The sequence below is a fragment of the Sceloporus occidentalis genome, unplaced genomic scaffold, assembly GCF_023333645.1.
Source record: "Sceloporus occidentalis isolate IW3139 unplaced genomic scaffold, rSceOcc1.0.p SCAF_2, whole genome shotgun sequence".
Classification (NCBI taxonomy): Eukaryota; Metazoa; Chordata; class Lepidosauria; order Squamata; family Phrynosomatidae; genus Sceloporus; species Sceloporus occidentalis.
The window spans coordinates 274,190,740-274,207,672 of NW_028316982.1; the positions used below are offsets into that span (position 1 = coordinate 274,190,740).

At 53.0% G+C, this 16,933-nt stretch overlaps 1 protein-coding gene across 1 annotated transcript in view; it reads right to left on the reverse strand.

Moving 5' to 3' along the window:
- Positions 1 to 16,933, reverse strand: part of LOC149320258 (mitochondrial disaggregase-like) — a 111,497-nt gene that overhangs the window by 5,768 nt on the left and 88,796 nt on the right. The window contains exons 10-13 of the mRNA XM_089513216.1: positions 6,814 to 6,858; positions 6,090 to 6,251; positions 2,685 to 2,841; positions 2,162 to 2,235 (exon numbers count right to left, since the gene is read on the reverse strand). Of these exons, the coding sequence (XP_089369342.1) occupies positions 2,162 to 2,235; positions 2,685 to 2,841; positions 6,090 to 6,251; positions 6,814 to 6,858 (438 nt within the window). The remainder of the gene's footprint in view (positions 1 to 2,161; positions 2,236 to 2,684; positions 2,842 to 6,089; positions 6,252 to 6,813; positions 6,859 to 16,933) is intronic.

The following is a 16,933-nucleotide window of genomic DNA, read 5'->3' on the forward strand; positions in this document are numbered from 1 at the left end:
CAAGCATACGTGTTTTTTGTTTTATGTGGGGGGGGGGGGTGCGGAACGGATCACCTGCATAAAAAAAGGGCGCACTGTATTTATGTATGGACATATGCCATGCTGAAGAGCTAGTGTGGGACAGTGGTTTGTGCTGGACTAGGATTCTGTGATACCCGGGTTCGAATTGCTGCTTGACCATAGAAAGCCAATGAGTGATGTAATTAGGATACGCCAGCCTCACAGGAAAGTCTTCTGAATAATATATCTTGCCAAGAAAACCCTACGAGGGCCAGTGGGGTGCAATGGTTTGAACACTGGAGTATGACTCTGGGGATCAGGGTTCAAATCCCCACTCAGCCACGGAAATCCGCTGGGTGACTTTGAGCGATGCACAGCCAAAGAGCAAGAGAATGGCAAACCCCCTCTCTTTTTTATTCCTTTTTATTATTAATTAATATTCTTAATATGTACAATACGTATAATATTTGTATATGGAAATACATTCTATTACATTTTTACACATTACTTTATATACCCCTCAGTGCCCCCCTAGTTCCCCGGACCCCTTTCCCTCATATTCCATCCAGAATTTCAGTTCGTCTTCTAGAGGTAATCTTCCATCTTCTTTTCTCAGCATTTTCTGAATGAATTCTTTCCAAATCCCCTCAAACTCATTTCTTTTCCATAGTCCTTTTTTACTTTCAGTTTACATGCCAATTTATCATTGATGGCTAATCTCCATACCTCTTTTGTACCAATCGTCCACTTCTACATCCATTTTCGTTTTCCAACACCTTGCTGTTATTATTAATCTTGCTGCTGTGAGCAAACTTGTTACCAAATCTTTTTCTTCTTTTCTCCATTTCTCTGAGTTATATAATGATAACAAAACTATACTCGGCCTTCTATCTATTTTTATGTTCGTAACATTTTCTATTTCTAATAGCACTTTACATTGCCACCACATTATAGGCATATAGGGCCCTACTTCTTGGCAGCCTCTCCAACCATTTTTTGAATTACTCTTATTAATATTGTGTAATCTCACTGGAGTCAGGAACCATTTCCAAATCAACTTATAATAATTTTCTTTTATCCGAACCGATCGGTTTTTCAAACGTCTTTGTTCCCAAATTCTATCCCATTCCTTATCATTTATGTTACATCCTAATTCTTCTTCCCATAATCCCTTTAAAGTATTTCCTTTTATTTTTCCTCCTTTATTCTCCATCAACATTTTATAAATTTTACTAGTAATTCCTTTTATGTTCTCCTTTTCTTCCATTTCTCTTCCTTTCTGAATTATTTGTTCGAATTGTACAAACCTCTTCTCAAAAAATCTTGAGAGACAGCATGGTGTACTATTGGTCTGTGTATTAGACCCAAACTCTGGGGATTTCGACTCCCTGCTTGGCCACTGAAACCCATTAGGTGGCCCTGGGCAATTCACATCCTCAGAAAAAGACTAGGAGTAAAGGCTTGCCAAGGAAACTCCATGGCAGGGTGGCCAGAAGTTGGGAGTCGAAATAAATGCGCATAACAACAAACTCAAAAGTATGTGTGTATTGTGCCTGAGTATGTAGATTAAAGCAGCACATAGGTAAAACCAACCTTAAAAGGTAGAACAAGATAGAAGGGATTAGAGATCAGAACACCAGATTTTAAAAAGTTGAAAAGCGTTCTGAACATAACAGATGAAAAAGACGTACAGCGCACCCCACAAAAGTCTTTCTGCAATGAGTCAAAAGTACAAATAAAATGCTGTTTAAAGAGAAAGGTCCTTCCCCCCCCCCCCCCCCCCGGCAGAAGGACAGGGCTGAGGGGTCTCTACTGGGGAGCCCCAAGGCTGGGAGCAGCCACTGAGAAAGCCCTGGACCCTCATCCTCACCAAAGGCACCTGCAAGAGAAAGTCTGTCTGGCTGACCACCTTCCTGTACAGCCGTTTTTGGCCACTGGGCCAGGGCCATGGGTTCTGCCCTGGAAGCTTGCTTGTCACCAAGTCCCACAGCAGTTAATGTGTCGAGAGTGAAGATGTGTTCATGCCAACACCCTTCTTCACTGACTCTGTGTATGTGAGAAACTGAAAACCAATGGCGGGGCTGGGGGAATGGCTCCCCTTTCAGAAACCCAAGACAGCCCTCAAAGGCCGGGGGCTCAGCATAAACAGCACCATCTGTACCTTCAGGATCGGGCGGATGACTTTCTCCTTGAACTGCTTGGAGATGGTTATCTTGTCTGTCATCTGGACGTCATCTGAAAGGCAAAGCAGAAGAGGGCTCTAACTTCAGCCCACCCCAAACATAATACCTTATAAACCTGGTGCCTGGAGGGAGAAAAGGAGAGTCCTTCCCCTTCTTTTTGTCTTGGAAAGGCACAGCTCACTGGTCAGGCCCTGCTCTCATAGCAGCACCACTTAAAACATTTCAGAAAACAGGGCGGCAGGGGGCTCTTTGCCCAAGACCCCTGCCAGCTGCTGCCTGCCAAGAGAAGGTGCAGCCTAACTCAGCAACTGCTGGTGGCAACAACAACAAACAACATTAACAACAGCAAGAGAAGGGAAGGCCATGGACGCCTGACCTTGCTTTGGAGCATGAAAGAGACAACTGAGCTACATTAGGCATTATCTACTCTCCAACAAGGAGAGCAAGGATCTTGCACAGGCCTTCAAGAAAACAGGGAATGAGCAAAAAAACCCGGCTTACCCAGTTTTTCGGCAATCCTCTTGCGGCTCATTTCCATGGCCTCCTGCCGCAGCTGCAAGGCATGCTGGGCGATCTCGTCGCTGGCCACGTTGGAAGTCATGATGAAGATGGCGTCCTTGCAGTCAATGGTCTTCCCCTTCCCATCGGTCAGCCTCCCCTTCAAAACACAAGAGAGAAGCGACAGTGCAATGTGTGAAAGGAGGCTGGGCAAAATCCGAGGTGACACAAGGCTTTCTCTCCCAAAACTGTCGTGGCACGAAGCCCAAGGAAGGAAGGAAGGAAGGGAGGAAGGAAGGAAGGAAGTGGAAGCCAGGAAGCCCAGCATGGGTTGGCATAAGAGGGCCTGACTCTGTTTGGCACCCTACATTTGTGCAAGTTTTCCCATGGAGCGATTGGACACTTCTATTTGATGCAGAAGATCCACATATTCAGCTCATGATTGCTGAAAGGAAGCTGCGCATATGCTGGTGTTGCACATGGCATATTGCTTTAGCTCCTTTGTTACATGTCCTTAAGTTTTATCCTCAACTTATCCATGGGTCTTATCAAAATCCATCATTTTACCCCTCAAAACCTGCCCTCGACATCAGGTTGACTTGCAGATGAGTATGTAGGGTAAAACCATTGACATTCATTAAAAGACAGTATACCCATCATAAACCAGCACCGCCCAGCATTAAAAGCCCATCTTTGTCAGTTTCTAAAAGCCAGATGGCTCAAGGAGAGCAAAGGAGGGAGCCATGCCAGTCTCTATAAGGAGGGAATCCCATTAAGGAGGCCCTGTTGCCCCCCGTTTTCTCACCAAAGGAGGCTGAGAAGGTGCTGGGACAGCGAGAAGGGACCCTCTGGATGATTATGAAAGCTCTAATGGGATCTTATGGGGGAAGAGTTATTCACAGGGAGGATAAGGAGAGCCAGGGAGGAGAGGGGTCACAGACTTGGAATGAAGCCTCAGTGAGTAATAAAGGACCATCTTTGCTGGCACAACGGGGCCATTGCAGCCGCTGTGCCAGACCTGAGATGGTGACAGCTTCTAATTCCAAACTCACAAAAGCTTTAAGCAGAAGGGAGGGCAAGTGGCACTTGGGGGCCGTAAGGAAGAGCCATCACAACCCCTTCTTTCAGTAAAAATGAGAATTACTGCTGTTTGGCAGCCAGACGGGCCAGGAGTCAGGAGGAGGAAAGGGAGAGATAAAACGAAAGCGCGCCGCCTCCCCTCCAGCCATGACAGTGTCGCCAGGAGCCGCTGGGGCCCAACAGAACGACACGCATTTTGTGTCGGGTGCTTGGGATTAACATTTCGGTTATTGCTCAGCTTGACGCGTGCAGGCGGTGCAGGCATTGATTTCGCATTTAGTGGCTGCCACCATGATCTATGCAATACAAACGCCGGTGTTATTAATCTCTGGAAGGAAAACAACCACCACCCTGAAAAAAACACCCCTTCTCCACCAAACACACCAAGTACAACTTAGCGAAGGAAAGTGGACAGATGCAGAATGGCCGATGGGAATCTGCACATGCTCTTGGCTTCCCTGGGAGAAGGACAACCGTGTGCATTTGGTGCCGACTGGAGGAGTTTTCCACCCTCCATCTTCCCCAAATTCACCTGGATCCAGACACTGGCTGCCAACAGGCATCCGGCCTGAATTCAAGGTGCATGTGGTGACACTGAAAGCCCTAAAAGGCCTAGGACCCCCATACTTGGGAGACTGTCTCACCCCACATCTGCCTCCCTGAAGGTTGCTAGAGAGGGGGCTCCCTAGGTTCCCACACTGAAGTTTTAAAGGAACTGCACCTGTTTCCAGTACACTTTTGGTCTGTGGTGACTGCATTTAAAACTCTAAATAGCTTGGGTCCTTGATATTGGAGGAGTACCTCTTCCTATATATATATGCCTGCATGGCAGGGGGTTGGACTGGATGGCCCGTGCGGTCTCTTCCAACTCTATGATTCTATGATTCTATGACTGAGAACTGAGAATCCCTTCTCTCGGTGCAAAGACATGGGAGCCGGGCTTTCTCGGCCATCAGCCACAACTTGGATGGCAACAGTCAGAGGTTTTTTTCTTCAGCCACCCCCAGACTGTGGAATGACCTGCTGGAAGAGATTTGCCAGCTGAATAGGCTACAAGAACTGGACGTCTCTTGCCCAAACCCTGGAGGGCCACAGTTGCTGCCAGTCAGAGCGGACAACACTGGCCTGGATGATGGATCCCCGAGGAAACTCTGTGTGAGGGCCACTGATACTACACAGAGGCTCCCTGGCATCAGTCTGCACTGACGGTCCTGGCCAAGGAGAAGGGCCTCTTTCTAAGCCTCAGGGGCTGCTTCAAGAGGCCGGGACAACCTCCAAAGGGTCACAATCCTGTGGCTCCTTCCCTGCCTCTGAGAGAGAAGAGCCGTTCTCTCCTACTTGGGTCGTGATGCCACTCCCAAACTCTTTCTTGCTCTGAAATCAGGGGGATAGCAAGAGGTGGGGGGTTCAGGGACACCCATCTCAGGGAGCCACGTCGGACAGTGGCCAGAATCTGGTGGATTCGCTCCCCTTGCATATGTTTGAAGCCACACAATGCAAACAGCAGGAACATGGCACCTGAGAAGCGTCAACTGGGGAAGCTAGAAGTTGCAAGACAAGAAATGGAACATGTAAACATTAGAACTACAGAATTTTAGGGCTGGAAGGGACCTCAGGGTCCAATCCAAACCCCTGCCAATCAGAAACATGCAACTAAAGCACTTCTGGAAGATCCCCATTCAACCTCTGCTTGAAGAGCTCCAAGGAGGAAGACTCCATCAGCCTCGGAGGCAGCCCCTTCCACTACTGACCAGCCCTTGACATAAGAAAGTTCTTTCTAACATATAGGTAAAATCTCTTGTCATTTGAACCTCTGGTTTGTGTTCTGCTCTCTGGGGCAGCAGAAAACAAGCTGTGCTCCATCTTGTAAATGGCACCATCCCTCTGGATGTTTAAAAATGCCTGCCATGTCCCCACTCAGTCTTCTCTTCTCCAAGCTAAACATCCCAACTTCCCTCAGATGCTCTTAATAAGTTTTCCAGACCTTTTAACATTGCAATACTTGGGGTCAGTGAGCTAAAATGGATGGTATGAAAGGGACACTTTAAATCAGATAATTACACAATGTTTTATTCAGATTTCTATATGGGGTGAGGCCAGGACCGATAACACTGCAGCCTCTTCCAGCTGTCAAATGTGGGGTTAAGTGACCAGTTCAGTCTTCAATCCTGCATCCAGTCCTGAGACAGCAAGGAAGGATGAATCTGCATGGAAACCCATGTCAACAACCTCTGCGGTTTTAGGACCAACGACCCAGGCATGCAATCTCCAAAACCTTCCTAGGGATCCTAATGATCAGTCGAAAGATATTTTAAAAGAAGATCTTACTTCATCAAAGAGCTGCAACATGATGGTGAGGACATCTGGGTGGGCCTTGTCCACTTCATCGAAGAGGACCACTGCGTTTGGGCACTGCTTGAGCTTCTTGGTCAGCTGGCCACCCTCCTCGTGACCAACGTACCCCGGAGGGGAGCCAATAAACTTGGCAACCTGTGAGAACGGAAAAACTTGTCAGATCTTGTTTAGAGCCCATGGTGGTTGAAAGCACAAGGAAATTCCAAATGTGGTTTCAATTCACAGACTGTATTAATGATTTAGTAAGAAGAATAAACTCATATGACAAGAGTGGGCAATTGTGGGCAGGTCAACGGGTCCCCCAAAGGCCTTGGAGGGCCATGGCCCCAGCTGAGCTGCCAAAGGAAGAGCATTCCCCAAGGGGAGGGGGGTCCCTCAGCAGAGGAAAACTTTTTTTAGTCCAGGCCATCTTCCTCCTAAGAAGGAGGGGAAAGCTATCTCTGCCCCACAATTTGAGGAGCCAGGAAGGCACAGGGGAGGCAGGGCTCCGTGTGGCAGGTCTCAAGAATGCTAAGGATTACAGTCACAGGTGAGGTTTGGTGTGAGGAATGCAGCCAAGGATCTGGAGAGGAGGCAGGGGTGAGAATCTCTGATGAGGAGCAAAATGCAGTTCTGGGACCTGATGCAAGTGGTAACAACCATGGCAGGAGGGAAGAGGGAAGAGATGGGGAGACAGGCAGAGCCCCCCTTTACTCACCTCGTGCCTCTCCTGAAACTCCGACATGTCCAGCCTGATGAACCCCTGCAAACACAAAAGGGCAGGGAGGAAATCCCGTAAGTGATTTTAGGAAGCTTCACAGGGGGATTTACCTTGAGTTGTGGTAGTAGGGCCCGCCTGTGGTCTGTACCCCATTTTTCTGGCCCAAGCCTCCCCAGCTCCCCCAAACAATTTTGCTTTAAAAACATCAGCACAATTTTCAGGCAACATTTGCCCCCCCCCAACCACATCAACCTCATGAAAACATGCACAAACACATTCCTTCCACCGCCACAAATATCACTGCATCCCAGAGTACCCCAAATACCTTCTCACATCCTGTCACCATTTTGAGAGAGACTGCATAGCAAAATGGAGCCATTTGGGGATTCAGGGGAGTTGGGCCACCATGTAGTTGCCCATCCGTAACCTAAGGGGAAGCATCCTCATCCTTACATCATCACAGCTTCGTGAAGAGAATACGGAGGGGAGACATCCAAGGCTGCCCCAGAGGTTTGTTCTCTGCTGTCTGATGGGAGGACCAGCTCTAATGGTTTGAAATTACAGGAGGGTGGATTTTGACAGGACTTTAGAAGGACCTAGAGAGGTGGGGGTTCCCCTTCTCTGGAGGTCTTCAAAGAGAGTCTGGAGAGCTCTCTGCTTCTGGGGATGCTCTCGCTGGAGATCCTGCACTGAGCAAGGCTTGGACTCAATGGCCTCTGGGGAGCCCTTCCAACTCTTATTAGATCCTATGACTGTAGGACTGTAGTCAGGCCTCAACTGGGGTTCTGCGTTCAGTTCTGGGTGCCTCATTTTAGGAAGGACAGAGACAAGTTGATGTGTGTTCACAGAGGGGGCAACAGGGATGATGGAAGGGATGAAGAACAAAAAAGATGAGGAGAAGTGGAAGGAGTTGGGCATATTCGGCTTGGAGAAGCGAAGATGGAGGGATGACATGATGGCTATCTTTTTTTTATTATTAAATTTTAAAAACACCACACATTCATCGAAAGAATAGCAAAACATACACTACACATTCAAAGAAAGGACAAAAGCAAAACAAATACTGCCAAAAAAATTACGACATCATAAATCATCCTATGCAATTCGCAGATGTATCTTCTAGACCTACAAGTTTATCTATATTATTAAATTGATGTACTGATTGGTCTCATTTTTCAGATTGATGATGGTAACTGTCTTTTACTTCCTCCTTTTCTTCTCTTATTCCTTCCTCTACTTCTGCAACCATACCACCCTTTCCTATCTCCTTCCTTTCTTCTTTCGCTCTTCTCTTTCTAACTTTACTTCTCACTCTCATTCTCCAAATCAACCAATTTGCCCTCAAATACATTTACTCTTCACCTCATTTACTCCTCTCAGTTCACTTACTCTGACCTTCAAACACTTTCTTATACTCTCTACATTCATACATTACTTCCTTTCCATCATCAACCAATTTGTCTTTTCCTCTGTCGGTAACTTTCTGCAAATCACATCTGTTTAGGTCAATACAGTTCTGATTCAGTTTTTTTGAAGACTTACCCACATATATTACTAGGTTACTTCAGCATGGAGAAGCGAAGATGGAGGGGTGACATGATGGCCATCTTTAAATACCTCAAAGACAGGAAAGGGGCAAGCCTGTTCTCTGCTGCCCCAGAAGGGAGGACCAGCAGAGTGACAGGAGGGTAGGTTCTGAAGAAAGCTGCCCAAGAAAACCCTAGCAGAAGGTCCCCATAAATTGGGGTCGACGTAAGGGTACATATCAACAAGAGCAGTATACACTGATGTAAGCTGACCTTATTTCCTTGAAGTTGATTTCTATAAACTACACACTGAAAAGTAATAAGTGATGCTGATAGCACTGTGAACATCTAATGTGGGACAGGACCTTGGTCTGGTTAAAAGGACCCAGCTCATAGATCATGGCAAAGCCAGAAGGAGGGCAAACCTTTCAGCTAGCACCGAAACCAGCCTTTTGTGGCGATGCCTTCCTTAATCTGCCAAGAGTCGTCCTTCCTTGATAATCTTCCTCGCATTCTGTGACCCCCCTCCTTGGCGCATTAATTAGCTCAATAACAACCAAACTGATTAAGGACTATTAATCTGCTTGTTTTGTGCATGCCATCCAATTAGCGCCACCGGGTTGTCCTTGGCTGTTCAGAAATGTGATGAGGAGCCAGTAACCACAATGGTTGGGACCAAAGTAAGCGCTCAATAGGAGGCAATTCCCTCCCCTCCGGTTAGGCATCCTGTATTGCACCAAAGCCTGCAACACGGAAATAACTAGCTAGTGCCACAGAAGGTACAAGGGCAGCCAAGCCACTGAAGGTGATTTCAAAAGACCTGTCCAAGGGCATGTTCCAAGGAACGGCTCACCTGGGTGCATTTCGCCAGGGGCTGCTCCAAGCAAAAGCAGGAAAGGATCAAAAACCCTGCTCACAGATCCTTCTGGAAGAACGCATGCGGGCAAGCAAGTGCGCTCCTCTTCCTGAGATGCTGGGTCTGGTGGTCACAATGGGAGCTCATCAGACCCCCACCGTGACCTGGGGCCCTGTTTCACTATACCATTATAGTGGTCCAGTCCTATCTGGATTGCCAACCTATGCAGTGGTTCTCACACTTTGGGCCTCTAGCTGTTTTGGACTTTAGCAGCTCCCAGAATGCCTAACTGTTGGCCAAGCTGGCTGGGGCTTCTGGGAGTTGGAAGTCCAAAACACCTGAAAGACCAAGGTTTAGGAACCACAATACTGTGGAATCCTGGGGTCTGTAGTTCAATGAGGTGCTAGAGCTTTTTGAGAGCCTGAGAAGTTTAAATATCCTAAGTGGCAAATCCTAGGATCCCACAGGATACTGCCATAGCTGTTAAAGTGGAATCAGAGCACTAAGTCTGTGTGGAGGAGAGCAAAAGGGTTCCTGATGCCACTCTGGGCCTCTCTTTCAGGTCCTTCTTCATCTGCAGCACAAATCCTAACAGATATGAGAACAGTACAAGCAGCTTGCTAATGGGAAGGTTGACTCTCTCATAGGGACAGGAAGGACAGGTTGCTTACCTGTAACAGTATTTCTTCGAGTGGTCATCTGCGAATACATACAAATGGGTTTCACTGCGCCTGCGCAGTGCTGCTCGGAACCTACTGGAATCACTGGGCAAAGTTTACTTTGCAACATATAGAAACTTTTTGGCGGTAACTCCGCCCACCCATTATAAGGCCCCTGCCTTCCCGCTCTTTTCCCCAGTTCCGCAATTTTTCCGCCAAGCAGGCGATGGAAAGAGCCAATAAGAGCAGGACACTGAGGGGACAGACGGGTGGGATTTGTATGTATTCGCAGATGACCACTCGAAGAAATACTGTTACAGGTAAGCAACCTGTCCTTCTTCTTCGTGGTCTCTGCGAATCATACATATGGGTTTAGACTGACAAGCTTAGGTATGCAGCGGAGGGAGTGTCCTGAAACCAAAGCTATGATAAACCAAGGGTATATTTATTGCAACAATAAACACCTTGAACCATAAAGAGAGTCAGTCTTTTGTTCATGCACAAAACTCAACATAGCAATAACATTGCAAAACCTGAGAAGGGAATAAAAGGTCATGCAAGACCAGTCCCAGTTAAATTGTGCAAATCAACATTCAACAGAATGTAAAACAATGGCATTATGTACATAAATGCTGACAACACAAACCATCAGTAGTGCAATCAATGCAACCCTGAAACCAACACAGCCCTCCCAAAAGCTGCGTCCCGAATGGCTCTGGTGTCCAGCCTATAGTGCTTTATAAAAGTCAATGGCTGGGACCAGACAGCAGCCTTACCGACATCCTCCAAGGCAGGGGTCGGCAACCTCCGGCCCGCGGGCCGGATGCGGCCCGCGGAGGCCTGGCGGCCGGCCCCTACCTCCCGTTGCCACCGCCGCCGCCGCCGCGACCGCCCGTCGCGGCGTTTCGCTGCTCTGGGCACCGCCATTTTGGGCGGCAAAATGGCGGTGAAGTCTCGCGCGACCTCCCTCAAGGTCGCGCGAGACTTCGCGGCCATTTTAGGAGGGCTCCGAGGGCGGCAGGGGGCCTGCTGCTGTCCTTGGGGCCCTCCAGGAGGGCTCCGAGGGTGGCAGGGGGCCTCTGGGGGGCCCGCTGCCGTCCCTGGGGCCCTCCAGGAGGGCTCTGAGGGCGGCAGGGGGACTGCTGCCGTCCCTGGGGCCCTCCAGGAGGGATCCGAGGGCGGCAGGGGGCCTCTGGTGGGCCCTTTGCCGTCCCTGGGGCCCTCCAGGAGGGCTCCAAGGGCGGCAGGGGGCCTCTGGGGGGCCCTTTGCCATCCCTGGGGCCCTCCAGGAGGGCTCCGAGGGCGGCAGGGGCCTGCTGCCGTCCCTGGGGCCCTCCAGGAGGGCTCCGAGGGCGGCAGGGGGCCTCTGGGGGACCCTTTTCCGTCCCTGGGGCCCTCCAGGAGGGCTCCGAGGGCGGCAGGGGGCCTCTGGGGGACCCTTTGCCGTCCTTGGGGCCCTCCAGGAGGGCTCCGAGGGCGGCAGGGGGCCTGCTGCCGTCCCTGGGGCCCTCCAGGAGGGCTCCAAGGGCGGCAGGGGGCCTCTGGGGGGCCCGCTGCCATCCCTGGGGCCCTCCAGGAGGGCTCCGAGGGCGGCAGGGGGCCTCTGGGGGGCCCTTTGCCGTCCCTGGGGCCCTCCAGGAGGGCTCCGAGGGACGGCAGGGGGCCTCTGGGAGGCCCGGTGCTGTCGCTGGGGCCCTCCAGGGGGCCCTCCAGCGCTGGTGGCCCCCACCAGCTTTTTTGCCGGTCTCTGACGGGTCCTGGGGCCCCGTCAGGGGTCAGCAAAGGTGGGGAGGCCTGGCCCCCGGAGGGTGGAAGCTCCGCCCCCGGCACGCAGCCCCGCCCCGGAGGGTGGAAGCTCCACCCCCGGCACACGGCCCCGCCCCGGAGGGTGGAAGCTCCACCCCCCGCATGTGGCCCCGCCCCGGAGGGTTGAAGCTCCACCCCCGGCTTCGGCCCCCCAGTCGCCTGAGGGACACCAACCCGGCCCCCGGCTCAAAAAGGTTGCCTACCCCTGCTCCAAGGGAATCCCTGACAGGAATGCAGAGGATGCTGACACTGCTCTCGTGGAGTGGGACCGAACCCTGCCAGGGAGAGGTTTGCCCAACAGTTCATAGCAGAGGTGGATGGTACCAGCCACCCATTTGGAAAACCTCTGCGCAGACACGGGCAACCCCTTCTCCGGTTCCGAGTAGCATTGGAAAAGTCTCTCGGACCGACTGGAGGCAGCAGTTCTGTCCAGGTAAAACGCCAGCGCTCTCCTGACATCAAGAGAGTGCAGGCTTCGCTCCGCATCCGAAGTCGGATTGGAAGCGAGAGTAGGCAACACAATGTCCTGGCACATGTGGAAAGCAGACACAACCTTAGGCAAGAAAGTAATGTCTGTCCAAAGGACCACCTTGTCTTTGTGAAACCTCAGGAAGGGCTGGTCCCTCCGCAAGGCACAGAGTTCGCCCGCACGGCGGGCAGAGGTGATGGCCACAAGAAAAGCGGTTTTCCAAGTCAGTAGTCTCAAGTCCGCTGTGGCCATCGGTTCAAAGGGCTTGGATTGGAGAGCGGACAGCACCGCCTCCAAGCTCCAAGCCGGGGCCGGTACCGACACAGGAGGGTGCAGGTTGGCACATCCCTTAAGGAACCTCTTCACCAAGGGATCCCTAAAAAAGGAAGCCCTCCCCCCAAATTGGTACTTGGCACAAATAGCAGACAAGTAGCACTTGATGGATGTGAGGCACAACTCCTCATCCAAAAGCGCCATCAAAAACTGGAGCACCACTGGAGTGGACACCTGAGCAGGAGACAGGCCCTTCTGGTCAAGAAAGAGGGTAAACCTCCTCCATTTCAAGGCGTAGGACCGCTGGGTGGAAGGTTTCCTTGCAGCCAGGATCACCGTCCTCACCGCCTCCGGCAGGGCGGTTAAGGCTGTATCCTCCAGGCCACCAGCGGTAGGCTCTCGATGTCCGGATGGAGAATCCGCGCCCTGGATCGACAACAGGTCCGGGCAGGGATCGAGGCGGAGGAAGCATCTCCTGGAGAGGTGGAGAAGGGATGCGAACCAAGGCTGTCTCGGCCACCACGGGGTGATCAGGATTGCATGTGAACGGTCCGTTGTCATCTTGGACACCACCCTGATGATGAGAGGGAACGGAGGGAAGGCGTAGAGGAGCTCTCCCATCCAAAGGAAGGCGAATGCGTCTCCGAGGGATCCGTCCATCCGCTTCCTGGAGCAGAACTGGGGACAGTGGCTGTTCCATCTGGTCGCGAAGAGGTTGATCCGGGGAGTTCCCCACCAGTCGAAGAGGTCAGCGACCGTCTTGGGATGGAGCCTCCACTCGTGGCACACCGAAGGAGATCTGCTGAGGCGATCTGCCAACTCGTTGTCCTCTCCGGGAAGATGAATAGCCTGGAGGAGCACCTGTCTCTGGATGCACCAGTCCCAGATGCGGAGAGTAAGGTCGAGCAGGGTCCTGGACCTGGTGCCACCTTGTTTGTTGATGTAATACATCACGGTGGTGTTGTCCGTCCTCAGGAGGACCACCTTGCCTGCAGCAGCGGATTCGAATGCCCTCAGTGCCTTTTCGACTGCCAGCATCTCCAGAGCGCTGATGTGGAGAAGCTTGTCCTGGGCAGACCACTTGTCCTTGACGACCAGGTCGAGGAGGTGGGCGCCCCATCCCTCCAGGGAAGCATCGGTTGTCAGAGTCAGTTGGGGCTGAGGCTGATGGAAGGGCATCCCAGTGCAAACGTTGCGACAGTCCAGCCACCATCTCAGGGAAGCAGCTACCGGTCTCGGTACCGTGAGCCACTTGGATGGGGGGTCCTCCATCGGGGAGAAAACCGAGAGGAACCAGGACTGCAGAGGTCGAAGGCGAAGTCTTGACCACGGCGTGACAAACATTGTCGATGCCATGTGGTCCAGGGCGACTTGAACATCCCTGGCCCTCACCCTTCTGTGGGAGATGCAAGGCCTGAGCGATGTCGTCAGCGCCTGGAAACAGTCTGGAGGGAGAAAGGCGGAGCATCTTTCGGAGTCGAGGATGGCCCTGATGAACTTGACCTGTCTGGTCGGTGTGAAGTGGGACTTTTCCTGGTTGATGACCAGTCCGAGGGAGTCCAAAAGGTGCAAGGCGAATGAGACTGATTCCTGCAGCTCTTGCTGGGATTCGGCGGCAAACAGCCAGTCATCCAGGTATGGGAAGACCATGAAGCCTCTCTGATGAAGGTATGCCACCACTGGTGCCAAGCACTTTGTGAAGACTCTCGGTGCCGTGGCAAGGCCGAAAGGAAGCACGTTGTAGTGGTACGCGGTGGAGCCTACGGCGAAGGCGAGGAATCTCCGGTGGGACTCCTGAATCCCGATGTGGAAGTAGGCATCCTTCAGGTCGACGGTTGCGAACCACAGGCCCTGGTGGAGCAGAGGCAAAATGGAAGCCAAGGTTACCATTCGAAACCAACGGTATTCCAGGAACAAGTTCAATTGTCTCAAGTCCAGGATGGGCCTGATGCCGCCATCAGCCTTTGGTACCGTGAAGTACCTGGAGAAAAATGCCCTAGAGCATTGGTCGGGCGGCAAAGGGGAGATTGCCCCCTTTGCCAGCAAGGTGCGCACTTCGTCGAGAAGGGTGTCCGAGGGGAGAGTGGACATGAAGGCTCCGGTTGGAGGGAGCTCTTGGAACTCGAGGGCATATCCCCTACGGACGATGTTGAGAACCCACGAGTCTGATGTTATTGAGGCCCAGGTGTTAACAAAAGGCCTTAAAATGTCCAAAAAGAAGAGGGGCGAAGGGGAGACGAAGCGTGCTGCGTCCCTTCAGGCTCTCTTCTTCCCCTGGTCGGTGTCCTGCCGGCGAGACTTGCGATACTGAGGCGGGAAGTTACGACGGCCAGAGGAGGAGGAAGACTGCGAGGGGTAGCGGCGTCTCTGGGCGCCCTGCTGTTGAGACTGCCGATCCTGGGAGAAGGTCCCCTGCGACTGACCTTGTGGCTGCCATGGGCGCTGTCGCTTCCAGAAGGGGGAGACGGATGCGGAGGACATCCCATGCTTCTTCGCTGCCGCCTTCATCCTGAACTTCCTGTTCAGGCGGTCGTCGGTTTCGGCATGGAAAAGCCCGGTCCCATCGAGCGGCATGTCTTCGATGGCTGCCTTGACGCTGGGGTTGAGGTCCGATGCCCTCAACCAGGCGTGTCGCCGAAGTGCCATCGACGCCGACATGGCCCTTCCCGCACAGTCTGCCACATTCCTGGAGGCAGTAATGAGCCAACTCCCGATGGAATGGGCTTCGTCCCGGATTTCCACCAACTGCCTCTGGATCTCATCTGGGACATCCGGTACCAGGGGGGAGACCTGCTCCATCAAGGTCTGGATGTAGGCCCCCATGCAGGCGTTATAATTGATGGCCTTAACTGCGAGGGCTGCCGCCGAATAGGCCTTTTTGGCGAGGCCATCAATTTTCTTTGCCTCCCGGTCGACGGGGGATGTCGCCTGCTTCGGGACAAAGCTGTGCTGGGCCCCTTCCACAATGGCCGAGTTCAGCTTGGGGTGGTCGGCCAACCAAGCGCAGCTTGCTGGAGCGACCCTGTAGAGCGACTCGACCTTGCGGGATGAGCCGGTTAGGGAAGCCGGGGCGTCCCAGGACCTCTGGACTATGGTCTCCAGGGACGGCAGCAGAGGGATGGAAGGCGGTGTGGGCACCCTTCCATGCACCTGACACTCCACTGGGTCACGGGCCTCCTCCTCGGGAAAGGAGAGCTCAATGTCCAGGGCCCTGGCCATTTTCACGACGTGCTCGCTGAAGGTACGCACGTCGTCCGATGGAGATGATGGCTCAGGGTGATGCATCCTCTGAGGGGAAGCTGACATCGAAAGATCGTTGTCCTCAGAGGGGATGTCCGTTGGAGGCAGGAGCTCCTCCTCGGAGTCCGTGTCAGAGGTGAGAGGTATGTCTGGAACTCTGACCTGGGACCTCGGACGAACCGGGATGCGAGCTGTCGAGGTCTCCGACTGGCGGCGAGGCGCTGAAGAAGCCGTCGCAGGCAAAGGGGGAGGCCTGTCAAAAATAGAGGCACTCTGAACCGACCGGGCGGATGTGCCTTCCCGAGAGTCCGTAGAACGAGGATTGAGTCTGGTGAACTCTCTGATGGCCACATCCCTCGGAACGGACATGAAATATCGGCCCGTCTCCGAGTCGAAGAACAAGTCCAGGGCTTCTTCCCCACGGCCATCCTTGTCATCGCCCTCATCATCGGAGTGGGGGAAGGGCGGAGGCAGCTCCGCACAAGGGGAGCCGGTGGCGGTGTCCCCCGCATCACGAACGAAGTCCACGGTGGGCTGAACCGGCGTGTCCAGAACCGGGACCGGCTGTACCTCAGGAGCGGGTTCCGGGATGGAGGGAGCTGCAGGAGCACGGGCCTTCTTAGAAGGGGAGCGCTTCTTGTTTTTTGCCTTGGAAGGCAAGTCTGTCCCGGCGTGGTCCTTTGGCCGCTTGGACTTCTTAGGCGCCGAGTCCCGTTCGGCCTCCTTCCGGTGCTGCTTCTTTCCCGATCTCAGGGTCTCGGCTGGGTCCTCGGGAGGGAAGAAGGGATTCTCCGGCAGGTCCAGGAGGACAGCGGCTCCCGATGAGGAAGGCCTTGGAGACTTAGCCCTCTCAAGGGGCTGGGCTCTTGTCGCTCCCGAAGGCGAAGCCGGCTCCCTCGGCTTGGAGGCGTGTCGAGATGCCTTGGAGGACGAAGGCGAAGCGAGTCGGACCTCCGTCTCCATCCGTTCCCTCGCGTGCGAGCCCTCCACGGACGGTTTCCTCCCGGATTTCGCCTTGGGCTCGGAACCCTCAGTCCCCAAGGTTTTCTGGGGGCGCTTGGAGGGTTCGTCGGTGGCGCTGGGCGGTTTCAAGCCACGGGACACATCGGAGGTGGTGGGAGTCACTGTCCCAGCCGGGACAGACACCACACTGGACACTCTGGCCCTGACGGATGTCACACTGGACACGCTGGCCCTGGAAGATGAAGTGGGTGGAACGGTCGGCGCTGATGCCGGACAGGAACCTCCCTCCTGTACCTTGCCCAGGGCAATCGCTGAGGTCAGCCGG